Here is a 21,056-nt window from a genome sequence, read left to right on the forward strand (position 1 = left end):
AAACATCCTACATTTATTATTGCTGGAAAAGTAGTCCAATTTAAATTAAATTTTGTCGTGTGAAATTCTCTTAATATTTCGCCTAAATATGAATGTTGTTTTAAATGTTGGAGATTAATTCTGTGTGCGTTTGTCGTATTTACTATCTCATAGATCCATTATTGAAAATAATTAATTTAAATATTAGTAAACTGGAATATTATTGCGGAAACTCTCATTGCGGGTGCATCAACTTTAAAATCGAATGACAATCTGAGTGCTTATTAAGACGGCCTGCCATTGTTCTACATAGTCTGGTTGTAACGTATTTTTTGCAAAGGGTCAAAAAAACTATAGGAATAACAGCAGCCAGCGTATGACAATTATGTACGAATATATTGAAAGAAGTGGAAGGGCAGAAGTGAGAAGCACGGTGAAAACGTTTTTGCTATCGGTGGCTCGGGAGGTTGGAACTTGATATTTAGCTAACCTATAAAGTAATGTTTTTAAGTAACATAGAACATTTTCGAAAGAATTTATTTGACCATTGACGAAATATATGACGAAAGCTACTCGACGACTCTCATTAATCTTGTTTCTCTTCATTCTATTACATTAGCGGTTCTGTCGAGCCGATTGAGAATGGTTTCCAAACCCAACTTAATTACCGATTTATTTAAATTTCTTAGAGAAATATTGGCATTTGTTTATTTTGGAGTATTTATGAATTAATTATCACACAATTTTTAAATATTAACTTTTAAATTTCGTAATAAACGTTAGTAGTGAACGAATGACACCTACTTTTCCGTGGTCGAATGAAGTTAAAAAAAATCAAGATCGTTATTATCAAGACGAGTTATATCAATAATACTAATTTCATTTTCAAGCAATTGATTTTATTATCTCATAACGAATTTGGTATCACAAACAATAAAAATTTTTTGATCATAATATTTAGAGTCTGAAAAACATCTAACCTGGATTCAAAAATATAACAAGTCACGCATTATATATATGTGGCTATTTACACACACACACACACACACACACACACACACACACATATATGGCCGTGGTGTTGTGCTTACTTATTTGTAAAATATCACATATATGCTTGAGATATGTAGGAAAAAATTTATCGCTAACGGTTTGAAAAGTATTATGCATGTCCTCAACAGATGCGCGTTTATTTCGTTTGCCCAGTCTTACACCTTCTTTCTTTTCCTTGCTCTCTCTCTCTCTCTCTCTCTCTCTCTCTCTCCCTTTCGTTCTTTTCTCTCTCATGCTGTTTCTTTCTTTTTATACTCTGACGACTTATTGCGATTTTTACTCTTCTTTTATCTATGTATTTGCTTATCTATCTGTCTATCTATCTATTTATCTATATATATATATTATTTATCTGTATTTTTGTCTATCAATCCATAGTATCTATATTTCTATCTCTGTCTCTATCAACGCGCCTATGTAAGCGTATATAGTATATGTACGCCACAGTGTGTCTTCCTTAATGGCGTTGGCTTCAGAACTTAATTCCACGCTGCGTCGACCCACTAACGCGGTCTCAAGCAAGTAAGAGAGGCAAAGGTCCAGATCTCGTCTGCTTTACGTGGCTTATGATACTTTTTTTATTGTGTGGATGAGGAACGTAGCGAGGTACCGTGTTTCCTTCTTTTGCGATCTATTGTTGTTGCTTGAATAGAATCGGACTTGAGTTTTTTTTTTTGTTTTGCATGCTGGCAATTAACCGTGGCTTTCTCTTTTTTTGTGCAAAGGCTTTGATTCTTCTTTTATTCTCTTTATATTCTTTGAATTTCATAAATGTGCTTCTAGAGGTTTCTTATTTTTTTTCTTTTTCTCCTTCCTTCTTCGGTAAGCTTCTCTCTTTGACTTGTAATTATGTATTCATTGAAAATGCCTGACCTTTCGAGTACTAATAATATAGGAAATTACAAGCAGATATATATTGGCCTCCGTATATACGTCATATTGGTCATGACTTTTAAAGGTAACGAAAATGGAGGTTTTTTTCGTATCTCAATGGGTTGTTATTGACGAATAGCAGCCTATTTTTGTAAATACTTTTTCTATGATTTCTTGCTTTTCATCTCTGTACACACATATATATATATATATATTTTGTGTATTTCAAGGAATTTTTTCCATTCCATTTTTAAACTATATTTTAATTTTGAATGATTCTTTGTTTACTATTAATTCACGACAGACAAATTTCTCGATTTATCGAATAAATTTATAAGAAATAAACTGTAACTTAAAACCATATTTGGCTTTGTGCATACTTATTTGAGTTATCGATAAACTTTACTTTATTGTTAAAAGAATTAAAAAAAAAAAATAATAATTTTTAGTTAAAATAACCTTTTACAGGATTAATTAATTATTATTAATTGTCATTATTTTTAATATTCTTATTATATTGAAATACATTATTATAAAATTTCAATAATAATAAACGGTTATTTAATAACAAATTTTAGTATAAAGTTTACATGTTAAACAAAATATCGTAATTGTATAATTCTAAAAGGTAAGTTAATTTTATTTAATTGTAAAATGATATTTTTTATTAATTCTATGAAATCAATAAAAATCTTTCAAAAAGTTTTCTTTAAAGACTGCTCGGTAATTTCAAAGTTAAATACCATGATTACACTTGATCAAGATTAAGTTAATTAATACAACAACTTGCGTGTTAATGAAATAAAAATTTTATTATAACTTGATATTATAGTCTTACATTTGTTGGTAAAAGTATACAGGTAACGAGGAGTTGATTTTCGTCTTAACGGTATTTTATTTTTTTCAGAAATAAGACTGTGTGTGAGTTTTTTGTGCTAGTATATGAATGATGAAATAAATTTATGTAATCCCACTCGAAACGATAGTATTTTGATATTATATAGTGAATTGTTATATGCTATGTTTTTGAACAGTAAATATTATGCGAATTAAAAATAATAAGATTTTTTCTATAAAAAAAAATAATGAATGTTTTTCTTATAAGATAATTAATTACCAAACTTCATTCCTATAGAATTTTGTAATGAAAAATTTATAATTAAATATTTTTGTTTAAATAATAATTTGAACTGTGCTTATGAAATTGTATTACATTTAGTTGTTTCATTTATTATAATTCCCCATAATTGTCGGCATATCATAAAATTTTTTAGAATATACTTTGTACCCTAAGTATTAATATACAAAAATGCCCTTTCCTTAATTAGATGCGTTAAATAATGTCATATTCATAAAATTTGTGGTTTGTAATGCTCATCTGTTATATTTAGTTGACAAAATTGGTGGAAATGCTATAATTGTAGAAATGAACAAAAATAACTATACATATAATATTTTTAGCATAAAATTTCAGAAAGATTATGAATGATTTACGACCACTAATAACTTACAAATAACAACTGCATTACTTTGAACATTAGTTTAAACGACCATGGAATGAAAATTTCTTTAATGATTTTGCTGTGAAATTGTAAAACATACGTTTAGTTTTGAATAGATAAATTAAAGTACTGAGAAAGTAAAAATAAAAAGCGTATTTCTGGCATATATTATAGCTTGAATGATTTTTCGCCTGCATCTCTTTACTATTATAAGTTTAATAAGGCTTTGTATTAATCAAAATCTGGTCGAGACCGTTATGTAACATTTTTTTTCCTTTTTTTTTTCAGTCTTTTGCAAGAGAGAACGAGTACTAGAGAAGGAAAAAAAGATAACGTACAAGTTTTGTAGAGTGCGAGAGAGAGAGAGAGAGAGAGAGAGAGAGAGAGAGCGAGAGAGAGAGAGAGAGAGAGAGAGCGAGAGAGAGAGAGAGAGAGAGAGAGTGAGAGAGAGGAATTCCCGACGACGAGGACTAGTAGAAAGAAGAACGAGTAAACTGGGTGAAGAAAGTAAGTTTCTGGTAGCGCCGCCGCCGACTACGACGACGACGACGACGACGACGACGACGACGACGACGACAACGACGACAACGACGATAATCCGTGGAATAAACGGAGAGAGGGTGGGAGAAAGAGAGAGAGAGAGAGAGAGAGAGAGAGCCAAGAGTAAGGAGAACAGTGACGCGGAAGTTTATCGTAGTCGAGTGAGGCACGCGCCACGATGCAGAGCAACGGCACGGAACACCCCGAGAATGGAGTCGATAGGACTGGCTGGACGGTAAGTCTCTCTACGACCACATTATCTTCCTCATTACTTTTCTTCTTTCTTATTGACTCGTCGTTACGCTCATGGTGGCCGAGCTTGCGCCGCACCTTATTTATTTTCTACTCTTGTTCTTTTTAACGAAATTTTAAGAAGTTTAGACTATAAGTGATCAGATATTCCTACAAATCCAATAAAACGTGGCTTTTAACGACATTGAATGAGCAAATGTATGAACAGGCATTAATGTGGCTTAACAGTAAATAGAGGTGTTCTTAAGGTAGAAGTTTAGTTTTTTTTTTGTTTTTTTTTTTTGTTTTTTCCTCAGCAAATTGAATATTTGGCTTAAAATATAAAGTCAGTCGTAGGGGCATTAACTATTGGAAAGATAGTATAGATGATAGGAGCTGCTTAGCGAAACGAAAGAATTTCATCAAGATATCGTTAAGCCATGTGTTTTGAGCAAAAACACCGTATAACTGACTGTACATTATTCTCAGACTAATCATTACAAATAAATGAATTTTGTATACCTTAATCTAATCGACACAAAGATAAATAAATATTGCTTTATTTTAATTGAATGAAAGATTCAGCAAAAAAAGCAAAATATTAAATATAAATTGAATTTACTAATAAAACTTAAATAATATTTTCAATGCTACTCTTATAATAACACAAGCATTTAATGTTCAACTGTATGTTTTGCTTTACATTAGATATTAATGCAATTTCCTTATCATCATTACATTAAACAATATATTGTATTACTGAAATATTACTTAACGAATACTAGTAGTTGAATCTGCTTTATGTTAAATATCGATATCACGTTTAACTCATCGGGCACCGCAATAAAAAATAATAATTTATTTTAAAAGAATTTATTCATCGTTATTAATTATCGTCAGAATATTAATATTACTATGATAATAATATAATATTCGAAATTCAAATCAATTTATTATATATATATATATATATGTGTGTGTGTGTGTGTGTGTGTGTGTGTGTGTGTGTGTGCGTGCGTGCGCGCGCGCGCGTGTGTGTATGTATGTATGTATATGTATTAAGTTTATAAATATGCGCGCATCGGGAAACACTATGCGAATAAGAAATTTTAGCATCGAATCCTACGGAGCCAATGATAATGTTTGGCCGTATCACGTGGTGGAGAATGAGGATGAAATTTTTGCAGGCATTGCACATTGCTAATGATGACAGAGTTTCTGGTTTGCTCTAGTTGACACATGAAATCGGAGCGGTAGATCGACAAAGCGCATTGTATTGTTGTGACAATTGTCGGTGTAGTAACGACCGAGCGAAACGCGCCAACAACTTGGGATTCGAATCATTGTCAACTTTCAAACGCATCTTTCATTCGTGAATTGTGTAAGCGTATTCAATGAATGTAATAACACTTGTTGATTTTATCAATTCAAAATACGTAACAGTTTAACTTCGATTTAAAATTTTTTCAAAAATATTGGATTGCTATTTCACCCCACACCTTTACTACTTTATATTAATGATCTGTAAGAATTTCTATATTTATTATAAATGAATTGTTATAATTTTTAATCGAGTTTCAAATGTAAACATGTATGATCCTGAAATTAGCGCTAACTTAAGTTGATCGTATAAGTGTTGCTTCAGAATTTTCATGTGGACATACAAGGTTTCGTCAGTTTTTTGAGCGTTACGGATGCTAATGCCTGCTATTGCCTTTGTCAATTACAAATTAAATGTAAATAATATTTTAAAAGATCATTCAATAATTGTAGTGGACTGAAAAATAGGCGTAAGGTTCAGTTCGAAAATTGATCATAAGTATTTTAAAATAATTATAAAAATTTACAGATAGGGAAATTGCAAATAGAGAGAATATTGGGTAATAATATATCGTTAACGTAAAATTTCGTTTCGTTACATTTTTCATTATACAATTGTAATCTCAATTACTTATATACAACTGCAATTGTGAGCTAGTAAAGATTTGCTTTTCGAATGAAATGAACTATTTTCTTATTTCTGATAGTCACGTTATAGTCAATAATACAAGACACTATTAATATTTATAAATTTCTACATTCATCTATATTACCGATATTAAAATTAGTTTGAGTAAAAATTAATATTCATTATTTGTTGTTAAGTTAGATGATTCGCTACATCATTGAAACATCTCAAATGTCCTATAATCGACTTATCTTATAATGTAATACAGATTTTGTTATAAATTTCAAGCGACAATTTTTTTTTATCCTCCTTCTAATAAGTACAGTCAGTGATTGTTTATTCGTTTAAAAAGTAGAGACGCGGACAATAACTTCCCTATCCGTCCTATTTATGTATCGTCGCGACTAAAAACTGACATTTTGTGCTGGAGCTCGCGGATTAAGTGCGATATGTAATGAGCAGTCCTAGGTGTATGCGACATTGCGCAGACGAATTCAAAATGAGTCGAGCGAGTTTTGATTTAGCAATAACAATAAAAGTAAAAGAAAGGGTTGTTAAGTTAATATGTTGGGTAAGGCATTGATTAGCCAGGGTTTAAAAATTCGTCCAAAAGGCTGGGGTACACGCGCTACGAAATTAGTATCGGGTGATTTTTGTACGGTTGCTTTTCCTTCATTCGTGTCCTTACTTCTTGTCAACCCCCTTTCCCACACCTCGCGAGGGGTAGGAGAATGCGCCAGGCCACTATCTCCAGGGGAAAGCTGACAGGGCCATTTTTATCGACCTTGAGAGACTGGCATCCCCGTTGCTATTCTCCCTTAACTTATTCGCACCTCTTTCCCCTCAATCGCACATGCGATTCCAACATCGCGCACACCCTTACTCGCCCGATGTCTATCGCCACTATCAAACCCTCCCACTCTCATTTTTCTTTTATCATTACTTTACGAGAATGCGTCGAATTTATTTCGTTTTTGACTCTTATTTAGCACGAATATTTCGAATTCTAGTACTGATTGTCGCGGCCAGACAATTTACCGTCGGTGCGTCGGTGCAAAAGGGCTTGGAATAGAATTTTTTGAATCAAACAAATATTCGATTAGCCCAATTAAAAAAATTAATTATCAAGAAATCGAGCGGCAAATTATTTGCTCGGTAATTTGAACGCCATAAATAATAATTTTGTCATCGCTTTGATGTAGGCAGCTAATGAAAATCCAACTAATATAATAAAAACAATAAATAATATAATTAATAAATAATAAATATTCCGGATGACGGACGAGCATTGAAAATCTTTGTAGTGCGTTGGTGGGGTATACTTTATTGGAACGAACAGTCAGTCGACGAATAAACGGGATTGCTAAAGTCTGTTTCTCGCTTTATGTGTGCGAGCAAAGCCGGGGAGGCGAACAGAAGGCCCCAGCCCTCGACGCATACTCACATGGCTCCGATGCTTACCGTCCGGGACACCACCGACTCGTTTTTAGCATTTTGCTGGAGATAAAAGGGCCTCGTTTCTCCTTCGTTTCATTTCAAATCTTGCTTTTTCTCCTTTAGCGTTTTTTTTGTACGCGCGCGCACGAAGTTTATCCTCTCTTGCTAAAATTTATTTTTATAAGGAATCTATGTGATATACAGAACTTAATTCGAACGTTATTTTACATTCAAAGTAATGAGATTCTCTTTTGGCTGGCATGTGTTGTGTTGTTGTAGATAATGACTATGAATTTTATTCATTATGATTTATAGTCACTATCGTATACCTATGTATGGCGTTACCACTACGTAAGTTTGTACACCGTGTATTACTAAATTATTATTAGTATTAAAATTGAAATTTAATATAAAATAGATGGATTAAGTAAACAAAATAATTAGATACTTGATAATTTACTTTATTATATTTAAATGCAGTATTTAAGATAATATAATCATTAATTTTAAAGGTTTATTAATATTAATTTTTGTATTTCAAATATTATATTGTTTACGAAAAAGAATATAGTTATGCACGTAATGTTTTAGATAGGAATTTTAGAATTTCAAATTTTAGACAACTGCTTATAAAAGTGACTATTTTTACTGTAATAAAATGTAATAAAATGAAATGTAATATTGGATATAATTTATGCGTTTTGAAAAGTTAATTAATTACGTTATATAATTAGAAATTAAACATATAGCAACAAATATTTATGTAAAATTATGCTATTTATAAAATATATAAAAAGCGAGAAAATAAATATGATAAATATTTAATTAAAAATTTTAAAAAGTAAATTTTATTAATAGAAATATTTTCTATAAACAAAATATATAAATAAAAGAATATTCTTACATAAATAATAAATAAATAATCAAATTGACATACCTATTTAAACAAAATAATAATAATAATAATAATAATAATAATAATAATAATAATAATAACTATTATTATTAGTATTAACGTAGGCAAACAGTTATGACATTAAGAGATAAGGTGAATAAAATTTTTCTTGAAATTAGTATTAAAATAGTATTACGTGAAATGTAATTTGCAGTGCCCAATAACATTCATATAAATATTTATCTGTACATTATTATATATTAAATATTGAGACATGTAAAAATTTATTATTAATAATAATTCATAAATTCATTGGTTGAATGATATTTTTTAATTATTTATTACGGACTAAACAACAAAATTTAAGGAAATTCAGATAAATTAAAGTAATACATTTTCTTTTTACGAAGGTAATTGCAATAATTTATTCTAAATTTGAAAAATCGTATAATACATATATAGATTTTTGTATACGACCTTAACTTGAAATATAATAGTGCCAATATGCGAAAGAAACTTGAATAAAATAATGCTAATTTATGCTTTATCTATGATAATATACATATGATCCATCGTTTACGTATATTACATAATAAAATAAATCCTGTAAATAAATAAATAACAACGTAAATAAAATAAACTTGTAGCGTAGTGTACGTGAACATATATTGAATTATATAACATATATTGTTTTGGAGAATGACGTTTTATTCTTCTCATATTAACTATTTTAAATCAATAGAAAAATTGCTTGAATTTTAAAGTAAATGTACTTACTGTATGTAAATTTTATAAAATACGATGAATTGATATTTATAATGTTATGGAACTTTAAGTTATATATATATATATATATATATATATATATATATATATATAATAGACAGATTCGTTTTAAAATTTAAACGAATTTTCTTTTAATTAAAATTTTTTAATACGGGAAGTTTGAATATCTAAATTTAATTTTGAACAACTACAATACGTTTCAATTGATTCGAGTTTAAAATTTTTAAGTGTAAATGATAATGTTTCTGTTTTATATGGTCTGTTAGTCTCTTGAATAAACAAATTGTATTCAAAAGTTATATTAAAAGAGTTGAAATTAATAATTTATATTATCCTTAGAATAATTATCTAGTTTTACATTGGATCTTACGGTATTTTTATAATTTTTATAATTTTTATAATTTTGAAAAAGCATTTTCTTATATATATATATATGCACACACGAACATAGGCAAAGACACACGCACACATGATGTTAAAAGTAAGTCATTATGAAACCTTTTGGCATTAACAAAAAAAAAAAATTTGATATAATAGTAATAAAAATTATAAAAATTACGTCATTGATAAAGCGTATTGATATTATTATATAATAATTTAGCGTTGCCCGTTTTGATTTATATAGATCGGCTTAATAAATGGCAAATTCAAATATCTTACGGCGGAGACCTTTGGCTTCAAGATCAATGCTAACGGCGCCAGTTTAAAAAAGAAGCAGCTTTGGATGCTCGAAGGCAACGAACATCAGGTGTACTTACGCTCGCACCTGGAGCGCTACTTGGCGGTTGATCAGTTCGGCAATGTCACTTGCGAGGCTGAGGATCCTAGCGATTCTGGTTGTGCCTTCCAGATTCAACTTGCTTACGATGGTAAGAGCTCGAAAGTACATTAATATTAACGACTTGAATTATTGAATATTGCATTGATAACAATTATTTTCTATTATTAATGAGTGAATTCGTGTGCTAATATCTTAATTTTACATGCTTTATAGATCGATGCAGCAAAGAGCATCTTTCTTTAATAATTGGCAAATTTTTCATTTTTAACACGTAATCGTAAATTTTAATAAGCTATATATCCACGTATGTAGCTCACTTGAGTGGATTTTGTCAGTACATGTATCGCTAGTGAGATATATTTATCATTATCAAGTAAGATTTCTTACATTTCCCCATAAGTAGAGAATTTCATTTTAGATTGCGTAAAGTCTTTTTTAGAAGATTGATTAATAAGTGGTCAAAGTGCTATGACATATTTTAATCACGATACGTGTGCAAATTAAAATCTTACATTCAATATTACCTTTGTGTATGCAATTTTGATTTAGTTTTATAATTAATGTATTAATTAATTTGTGCGATATTAAAATTGATACTGTCATTAATGGTCATTAATAAATTTCAAATTATAGGTTCCATTTTATAATTCAATTATACAATGGACAAAATAATTTTGGAAAGATAGTTTAAGCTTTTTTAAAGTGTAATATGAATATAAAATTATATTCAGATTTATAATAACACATTATCATTGTCGTTGGAATTATTATTATTATTTATATTCCATGATTAAATAAGAATTAGTAAAATTTTTAATTTAGTAAGAAGTATTTTTTTTTTTTTTTTTTAATGTTATTCAAATCTACAATAATAAATAAAAAAAGTTTCTTTTAATTAGAACAACTTTTCCATCAAATTTGTATACGAAAATATATAACGAATATGTTGCATTTATTTTTTGGTTTTGAAATTTTGTTTGGTTTTGAGTTTTTGTTATTGTTTATTTAGATATTTCATTCAATCTAATAATTTAGGAAATAATTTTATTATTTCAAAAATATTGATGATATAGTTAATTTTACGTTGAAATAATTAAAAATTTGTGGTACGAGTAATACTGTACATTAGAGCTAATTTTATTTTTAAAAAATGCTCATTGAACAAGTGTATTAAACGACGGAGTATTCAAAGAATAATTAATAAACGTCGGCAATTGAAATGATAGAATTACAGAAATGATTCTTTCATTCGCCTAGCGATAAAATTAAATTGACTCTTGAATTCGAACGAAAGTACACGCAATATAATCCATCGATGTATACAGCGTATACACGGCAATTTAAGGCACGATTAGTCTAATTACATTCTTACAATCATCATATGGCGAAGTATTTTATGATACACAATGATCTCGTACTTTTGCAGGAAGCGGTAGATGGGCGTTAAAGAACGTGCAAAGGGGCTATTTTCTAGGCTCGAGTCAGGATGAGCTTAAATGTACCGCTAAGGCTCCTGGCGAATCTGAATACTGGCTGGTGCATCTTGCTGCAAGGCCACAAGTAAGATATATGGAAATATTGTGCCGTAATTTCCTTATTTTTCTGCCGTTTAATGCTTGCTCACTCGACAAAGCTGCCAATTCAGCATTACATTAAAAGAAAAGTTACGATTTTTTTTTTTTTTTTTTATATTATGCACAAGTATGGATAATATACGGGTGTTTTTAATATTTTAATAAATTTACGATACATATATCCGTTTTATTTAATAAAGACATATTTTAACAATGATTGACCATCTATAAAGTATCTATTATATAAATACTGACTTGAAAGTTTTATAATTTTTAGTATGAGGCATTATTTTCACAAAAATAAGTCGTATTCAATTCCTATTTTTCATCTTTGATATTAAGTATGAGAATATTAAGTATGTATATAATTGTGCATGTGACACATTGTTTTAAACGTGCTATTTTATTTTTTACATTGATGTATCTTGTGGAAAGTAGCAAGAAAAAGTAGATAACGGTCGTCGGCGAGCGTACTCACAGATGCATGCATATGGTTTTATTATTATTTATTTATTTTTTTTTAATAAATGGCAGAAGAAATAATAGCATGTGTACGATTGATTTATGTTATGATACAGGCAGTTATCAATTATAGAGTTATAATGAATTCTTTTTATATTGTGTGACATTAAAATTTAGAACAATTTTTGAAATGGAGGAATTGTGTATAATAGAAGGTTACTATTTATCAATTTTTATTAATGAATTATCGATTGACTTCTAATAAAATTTCAATAAAATTCAGTTCCATCAATAAATAATTCAATCAAATAATTACTTTATTAATTATGTACATCTTTCATTTAAAATTCATTTAATAACGTGTTATTTTGGCCGTACTATATTAATAAATAAAATATATGCGCAATATTTCTAATGTAATACTCCTGTAAGATAAAAATAAATTAATCGGATGGCTCTATTGATTTATATAATTATTCCCATTAAAACTAAATTAATTTTTTTTTATAATTTTTCAAAAATCAGTATATTTTCATTCTTTATATAGAATAATGTAAATGATACAATAGTACAGTTAACTACGTAATTTAAAAAATAGCCATTAAAGTTTTATTAGTCAGTATTTAATGGGAAATTTATTAGTTTTAATTAATCTTTAATGATTTATAAATAGTTTAAATTGTTCAAGTAGGTTGAAAATGACGTTTCAACCTGTAATAATGTTGTCAGATCAATGTAGAAGCAATAAATATATGTAGTTAATAAAATAATAATAAAATTTAAAAGTGTAAAAGAGTAATTGTGCTCAAGCGACTGATTTTTAAATTATTTAATAGAAACAATTTTTACTAATGTTAGGGACTATGAGACGTATTAGTTTATAATACTTCTGACTAGCTTATTATAATACTTTACTAAGTTATTATATTTTTTAAACGTGCTTTAAAAAAAAAATATATATATATATATATATATATATATATATATATATACAGATATTATAAATAAAGTTATATAAAATTCCAGAAGTTTATCATACATGTTTTTTATATCCATTTTTTATTTAAGATATTTTTCTTATAATGTATTCAAATTAATGTAGAACATGCGGTCTTGTTGCTTACTGTGTGATTAAATAATTTTAGTACGTTAATACACAAACTCACAAGAGAATGCCGATCAAAAAAGAAAATTCTGCCATTTTAACGTTATAAATATTTTAATAATTAACTATGGTTTCATATGACTTTTTTCTTTTTAGAATCAGGATACCTGCAACGAATTAAATTGCAACTAAAGAAAAAATGATAAAGGAATTGTTTAATTAACCAAATTTAATGTTATATGGTTGAAGATATTCCGGATGTATGTTAATAATTGGATAAAATATAGAGATAAATATATATATTTTTTGTATTTGAATTATATTGAACGAGTTAAAGGAGGTTATAGATAAATTTAGCCAAGCTATATCGACTGTATAAATATTGCAAGAAATTGCTTATTATTAAATGTTATTTATCTTTCAATGGAATATAAATACAGATTCTAGGACTCCCGATGCAACAAAGTCTTTGAACACTTGAAGTCTTTGTAATTATCAATTTCAGATACGAATGAAAGAAAAAAAACGTGTCGTCCATTTGAGCACAGCATTTTTACTTGTATTTATTTATCCTATAATTATAGTTAGAGTAAAGTAAAGATCGTGAGCTCGGTAAGACGTATCGCTTGACTTTAAGCTTATCTCGTAGTATTCGTGAGAACAATCTCTGTCTTGTTCCAATTGAGTGAGGGTAATGAAATGTCATCGAGCGTGACATTAGCCACGGCATTTAGCGTTTGACTCAATTGCGACAATAAAATAGCACTTCAATATAGTCAGACTTTACATCACAGGAAAATTAAAAGATTAGACAATAAAAGCCGGATGATTGATAACAGAGCGTGAGTTTTTAGAACTAGAGTACATCCGATTTATGCAATCCTTTATACATAGGTGAATTAATATCAATATTCATCAATATACATCATTATTATTATCATTATTATTATCGTTATTATCATTATTATCATTATTATTATCATTATTATTATCATCATCATCATCATCATCATCATCATCATCATCATCATCATCATCATCATCATCATCATCATCATCATCATCATCATCATCATCATCATCATCATCATCATCATCATCATCATCATCATCATCATCATCATCATCATCATCATCATCATCATCATCATCATCATCATCATCATCATCATCATCATCATCATCATCATCATTATTATTATTATTATCATTATCATTATCATTATCATTATCATTATTATTATTATTATTATTATTATTATTATTATTATTATTATTATTATTATTATTATTATTTCGTTATATTATTTAGCTTGTGTAATTTATAATTGATGTGCAAGAGAATCGTGACTAAGGTCGAGAGATAATTTATAGTGTAAAATCTTAAAATTTTCTAACAATTTTATGTCAGAAGACGTTTAATATATAAATTGTTTAATAGTCAATATGATTTAAAAATAGAATGTTAGTCTTATTCTTATAAATGGTTGGCACCATTCTTATGTAACAAATACTTATATTATATTATTAATATACGACTTACTTAAAATACATATTTTTTTTTTTTTATTCAGGATTTGATATTGAGTCTGGATTTTTATAATGAAGGCCACTGGTTAAATAAGAATAAGGATCACGTTTCTTACTCATAAATGAATATTCAAAATGTATCTCAGAAAAAAAAAAAAAAAAAAAAACACGTTATTTTAATCATACGTATAATAATAATAATTAACAAAAACAGAAAGAAAGAAAAAATTCAAAATAGTTTAAATATATTTAACCGGAATAAAATATTTTTCACGTGACAATATTGTTGGTCACATGAGCAACCTCGCTGTCCCTTGTTTAACCACCAATCACAATAATAATTGAAAATAAGCTAGTGATGAAAATGCTTTTATAGGTGAATTTGCGCTCGGCCGGTCGTAAGCGATTCGCTCATCTCAGCACAACGCAGGACGAGATTTACGTGGATGCACCTGTGCCCTGGGGCGAGGATACCCTATTTACCCTAGAGTTTCGTGGTCAAAGCGAGCACGTGAATGCGCGGGGAAAGCCGGAGGGTGGCCACTACGCCCTCCATACCTGTAACAACAAGTATTTGGCGCGCGACGGAAAGCTTCTGGAGACCTGCACTCGGGACTGCCTCTATGCGGCTGAGTTCCACGCGGGTCTACTCGCGCTCAGGTAAGCAAGTCTCGGCTATCCCTTTTCAATGCTCGTCGACGAGCTATAGGCGATACATGGCTAGACAATCAGATATTTCGATTTTATTCCGTTTATGAGCTACGTCCTCAATGCCTGCACGTTTCTTGTATTTGAATAAATTCTTGTCTCTCGTATCGGTGCAACCGTGACACCTGTCATTATGACCGTCAATGGCTGTCAATCACATATTTATATTACGATCAGCCATTTATTTCGAGGTGATTCTTTTGAATCTCAATTTAGTATCGTCTATGAAAGCATTATTTGCCAATTAAACTTGACGAACTTAATGATTACGCTACCATTTGTACCGACACGTTTGCCGTTGTTAGAACCAAATCGAGAGAGCCGTGGCGGTGATTAGTTGAAGTATAATATAAAATAACTTATAATGCCCTCGAATATAAAAGAAAATTATAGTTGTAGATAAAGCAGTATGATTTATTTTGTTCTAGTGGGTTTTATATATATTTTTTGTTTTTGTTTATCTTTTCGAAAAATCTTTTCTTTGTGGGATCGTTTAAGAATAATAAACTTATTTATATATAAGTCTTTTTAAACAGTCATACACATAAAAACTGTAATTACAAAACAATTGCTTAGATTTTTGTTCATTTTTCTTTCTTGCATTTTATAATTGGCGAATTATTTGAAAGATATGAGGAAAAATTTGCCCAAAAATTATAAAATCTTTGATTCGTATTATTATGCAGTTCAATGATTTATAATTTTAATATTTAAATTGCATAATACTTTTATTATATTCTAAACTATATCTAATCTATAATTGATATTGTAAAAGTGCCTGTAGACACAATTTTTATATTTCTTCAATTGCTAGTATTGAATAATATTCCTATAATATTTAATTAATAAATAATTAATAATAAATAATGAAGATTAATAAATATTAAAATTTGTAATTATAACTTATACGTAATATATTTTATAACACTTTAGTTAAAAATTATGTTTAATATACTATTTGATATATTTATAATTAAATTTAATAATACGTAATTAATTTATTAATATTTTAAATATTTCGGAGACAGACTTTTAATAGGATATAATAAAATTTAAATTTAATTCGATTTACGTTTAAGCTAAATATCTCTTATATTATTAAAATTTATAAACAAATCAAAACATTCAAAATAGTTTTAAACAATAACTAACGAATCAAATGGTTTTTTGATGACTTAAAACTGGAATAAAGTAATTTTTAATTTTAAACTGTTTATAATTACGTAATTTATGTTTGTAATATACATTTTTAAGATGGTATTGGAAAGGCCAATATTTTTTGGCATATATTGTCTTAATGATAATGTTCTAGTTTAGTATTTTGAGAATGAGATTTAATTATTTACCGTCACTATTTGAGAGTGATAACAAATAATAGCGTTTTATGCTACTAAGCTAATTGTAATTTGTGACTTTTTTTTATTTAAGTAGGTACGTTAGCAATAATATTTGTTGTATGCACTAGAATAATCATAATTATCCACGTCATTAATATCTGATATTAGTAAACGTTTAAAGGATGGAATTATTCAAACGTAAAAAAGTGCTTTTATAGTTCGCATACTTCGTTTAATCACATTGAAAGGAAAAAAATTGAGTCACAGGCACAGCGTTGATGGCCTAATGGAGCGAAACCTGAAAAATGAATCAATCCGCCGAAGAGTAAGACCTTTCTTGACGCCTGTACATTAGTTGCCCATGAGGATCATCGACAAGAAGTTCTCTTAGTATGGAAGTCGTTTCTTGACTTTTATATGCGAGCAAGGTGCGCGCGTGGATTGCTTGATAAAAATAAAAATAAAAATGTGCACGTTCGAGAAATATATATATATATATATATATATATATAGATATATAGATAGATAGATAGATACAGAGAGAGAGAGAGAGAGAGAGAGAGAGAGAGAATGGGGTCTAATTCGTGCGCTGTATAGTGACTCATCGACGCGTACGAAACTTGATTCTTTTTTCATTTCAAGGGGGATTTGTTTGTTGGCGGTCGACGCCACACCATATATCGTGGTAAGGAGAGAGTAAGGGCGGGGGGGGGAGTCATAGAATAAATATGTAGGTGGTACGCTTAAAAACGGAAACAGTTGTTGTTGTCTCCAATTCTTTACAACCTATTTTCATTGTCCTATTGTCTTTGCGCTTCTCTTAAAAAACACTTAGGTGTTAAGAATTAATTGACGAATGATCAAGATGAATTATCGAAATTAGTCCTGCGTATTTAAAATTATCGCGAGTAAGTAATTGCAATCTTTTAATTTTAACACTCGCTCATCTTTAATTAAGATAAGTAAATATCGTTTTTCAACAATTGCGGATATTATACATTAATCGATCGACGTATGTAATAATTTTATGTTAGGAAATTAAACGATACATTGGATATAAGCAGTGAATACAAATTTCTACTAATATTATTGCTTAATCGACAAATAGTCCAATTAATCTAATTAAATAATTTGAAAATTCAAATATGCGCATATGATTTGCTTTATCTCTGTGCGGATCGTTGTATGGAAATAATAAAAAAAAAAATCAATAAAATATTACTTTCAATATTTATTGAAAATAAATAGATTGTTTTAAGGCATAGCTATTGCCAAAGCGCCCCTAATCAATAGTCCCCGGTGAATTATTGTTGCGAATTTTTCCGAACGAATTTAATATGCCGCTTGTCAATTTGCGACTTCTATTAACGTTCTGTGCCTTGTTCTCGATGAATATACAGGGACATCAGTGGCGGCTATCTGGCACCGATCGGCAGCAAGGCTGTGTTAAAGTCACGCTCCACCACTGTCACCCGGGACGAGCTTTTCTCTCTCGAGGATTCGCTGCCCCAGGCGTCCTTTGTCGCGGCCCTCAATCAGCGCTACGTCTCCGTCAAGCAAGGTAAGAGCCCTGTCAACTCGATACCTCCTACTCTACTTTTGGCTTAAGTAATACAAGCCGTTATGGGGCTTTAGAGTGTTAAAACAAGGTTTCTGTATAATCTACGCCGCTGTATTCATTAAATCGAATAAATAGTAAAATCATGGGAATAAACGGTTTTATATTTTGTTAAAGCTCAAGTCGCGTATACGATGTTCCCGAAAGTTTTTTTCGATAATTTTTACTAAAGCCGAATGAATGAATGTAAATTAATGTTGAACTCTCGTGTCGAGGTTCTTTAAAATTATAAATTAAGTTAAAGTATATAAGAACAAAATGGTCGCGAGCATTGGTTTGCCGTACGTAATGTCAGTAATGCAAGGACAATGCCGAATTTACGATGCACGAACATTATAAGAATTTCTTATAAATTCTTAGCAAATTCGCAATCATTGAAGAATCAGGATAAGAAAGATAAAGTAGGCAAATAATGATAACTTACGAGATCGAATATTAGTAGATTATTAATTTTTTTTAACAAATTTTTCAGCTATCTCTGTTAGCCAACAAAGCGTTCCGGTACGCCGGAAACAATTGCTTCCTCTTACAATGTCGCATTTACCTTTATAAGTCCTGTTGAATTTTTTTTTGTCTTTGTTTTTTTGTTTCGTTTTATTTCCTAGGGGCATTCTTTTTATACGTGCTGAGGTGTAATTCAAATAATTTTTTTAATACGCTGGAAAATATAAAAAAATTAATGTTAATATCGAACTTCGTTTGTACAGTTAGAAAAGTTTGAAAATAATGAATGTAAATTAAAATCTATTCTATTTTTATTAAATATTTCCAAGAATGATTTCCAAATTAAACAAAGTAATTTTATTGTAAATTATTGATGTTCAACTTTTATATTTTTATTGACGTCAATTATCTAGAAACTTTAATGCAATTTAATAGTTCAATATAATTTTATATGAAAGTACCATAATTATACAATTAGTAGTGGTTTAATTGATTACTATTAACATACAATTAATATGAAAATAGGTAAGTGGACGGTGGATGAGCAAAAAATATAATTGGAACTAAAAATGCAAATGGGGCTTTGATAAAAACAAAAAAAGTGTTCGCGCAGCCGGTAAAAACAAGACATTCCTGTTTCTCTCTTTCTTCTTAATCTGCGACTACAGCCGGAAATGGGACCTTTTAGAAATTCATGAGATGCGCGGCCTCGCCAGGCATGCTAAACATCACCTTTCGATGCCACTACAGTACCACCGAAACGAATCTTAAACTCCTCTAAGGCTTCAATTCCTTTTATGAATTGTAGGATATCGGTAACATGTCTTTCGATCATGCCACAGACTTTTTATTTTAATTGTTCTGTTTAAGATCATAATCCGTGCTATTGTCATAATTCACTTTTCTAGTTTTTAAACTATTCAGAAATTATGTTTAAATTAAATTAAATTTCTAGCCCTTTAAATGCTCATAAGCATCAAGCATTATAAACCTTTACATTAATATATTGTAATTTTCGAAGTATATCGACCAATCAATTACTAAATGGTAAAAAGTAAAGAAGAATATAAGTGTAATAATTTTAGTATTTGTGGATAAAAAACTTTATTGAAAAGATTTTCTTAAGAAAATATTTTATCTATTTATACAGTGAAGTATTATAAATGTACTGCTTTTTTCAAAAGTTGAGTCAATGAGAAATAAAGTATATTTATAATTTTACCACAATAACACTGTTACTTATATTATAAAAATATGGAGCAATTAGCAATAATAATTATTTTTCTTACCAGTACATCGGGTTCAATAACTCTTAAGTTTCTTAATAAGGCAAATCGAATGGTTACTCAATATTTGCTTAATTACGATAATTATACATTTCGTACATTTTCAGGAATTTCTATTGCAACTTTTAATACATTGTATGTCATTAATAATTGCATTCGGTATTCTAAAATCTGCCCTTTAATTTGTTATTAACATTCGATTATAAAATTAATGCAGGTTGTCCTGTTGCATCGCTGCGAAAAAATATTGATCAAGTATTGTAATTAGATTATTAAATTTTTCAAATAATAGATATCGCACAGAGTTACAAATAAATGATGTGGATATTAATTTAGTCTGGTTATATATTATTATTAATTATTATATTATATTATTTTTATTATATTATATATTATATATATTATTAATTATAAATTATAATTAGTCTGGTATCGCTAAGGCAGTATTAATGGTAATATTAAAGAAAATTAATTTAATCTAAATCAAGCTAACTAGTTGAAATGATCGAATGTTATTAGTTGGAATTAAATTGATTATGAAAATGATGTTAAAGGTAATTTGATAAGTTAAATAAGAGCAAATTCTTTTTACAGTTCGTAATTTTAAGAGAAACGCTACGTTGTAAATCAAGTATTCATTTAAAGTAATCAGAGGAGATTTTTAACGTAAAATAAAATAATTATAGAATTTACCCCAATATAATTCAGTAATTGCGGTAGGGAAAATTTTTGTGCATCGTTAATGGTCCCGTTAATGTCAGATTCACGATAGATAGTCAGAAAGGAAGGTAAATTTTTTTATTTTTAAAAATTTGTTTATTATTATTTAATTAGTTATTTATTATTATTATTGTTGTTGTTATTATTATTTAATTGGTTATTTATTATTATTATTGTTGTTGTTATTATTATTTAATTGGTTATTTATTATTATTATTGTTGTTGTTGTTATTATTATTATTATTAT

General features: G+C 28.8%; 1 protein-coding gene across 1 annotated transcript in view; it reads left to right on the forward strand.

Annotated features, from left to right (window-relative positions):
* Window positions 1–3,700: 3,700 nt before the first annotated feature.
* singed (fascin domain-containing protein singed) overlaps window positions 3,701–21,056 on the forward strand; it is a 19,921-nt gene continuing 2,565 nt past the window's right edge. Inside the window, exons 1-5 of the mRNA XM_011498518.1 lie at window positions 3,701–4,182; window positions 9,870–10,113; window positions 11,452–11,585; window positions 15,073–15,356; window positions 18,142–18,302. Coding sequence (XP_011496820.1) covers window positions 4,126–4,182; window positions 9,870–10,113; window positions 11,452–11,585; window positions 15,073–15,356; window positions 18,142–18,302 — 880 coding nt within the window. The 5' untranslated portion in view covers window positions 3,701–4,125. The remainder of the gene's footprint in view (window positions 4,183–9,869; window positions 10,114–11,451; window positions 11,586–15,072; window positions 15,357–18,141; window positions 18,303–21,056) is intronic.

The sequence above is a fragment of the Ceratosolen solmsi genome, unplaced genomic scaffold, assembly GCF_000503995.2.
Source record: "Ceratosolen solmsi marchali unplaced genomic scaffold, CerSol_1.0 scaffold30, whole genome shotgun sequence".
NCBI classification, from domain to species: Eukaryota; Metazoa; Arthropoda; class Insecta; order Hymenoptera; family Agaonidae; genus Ceratosolen; species Ceratosolen solmsi.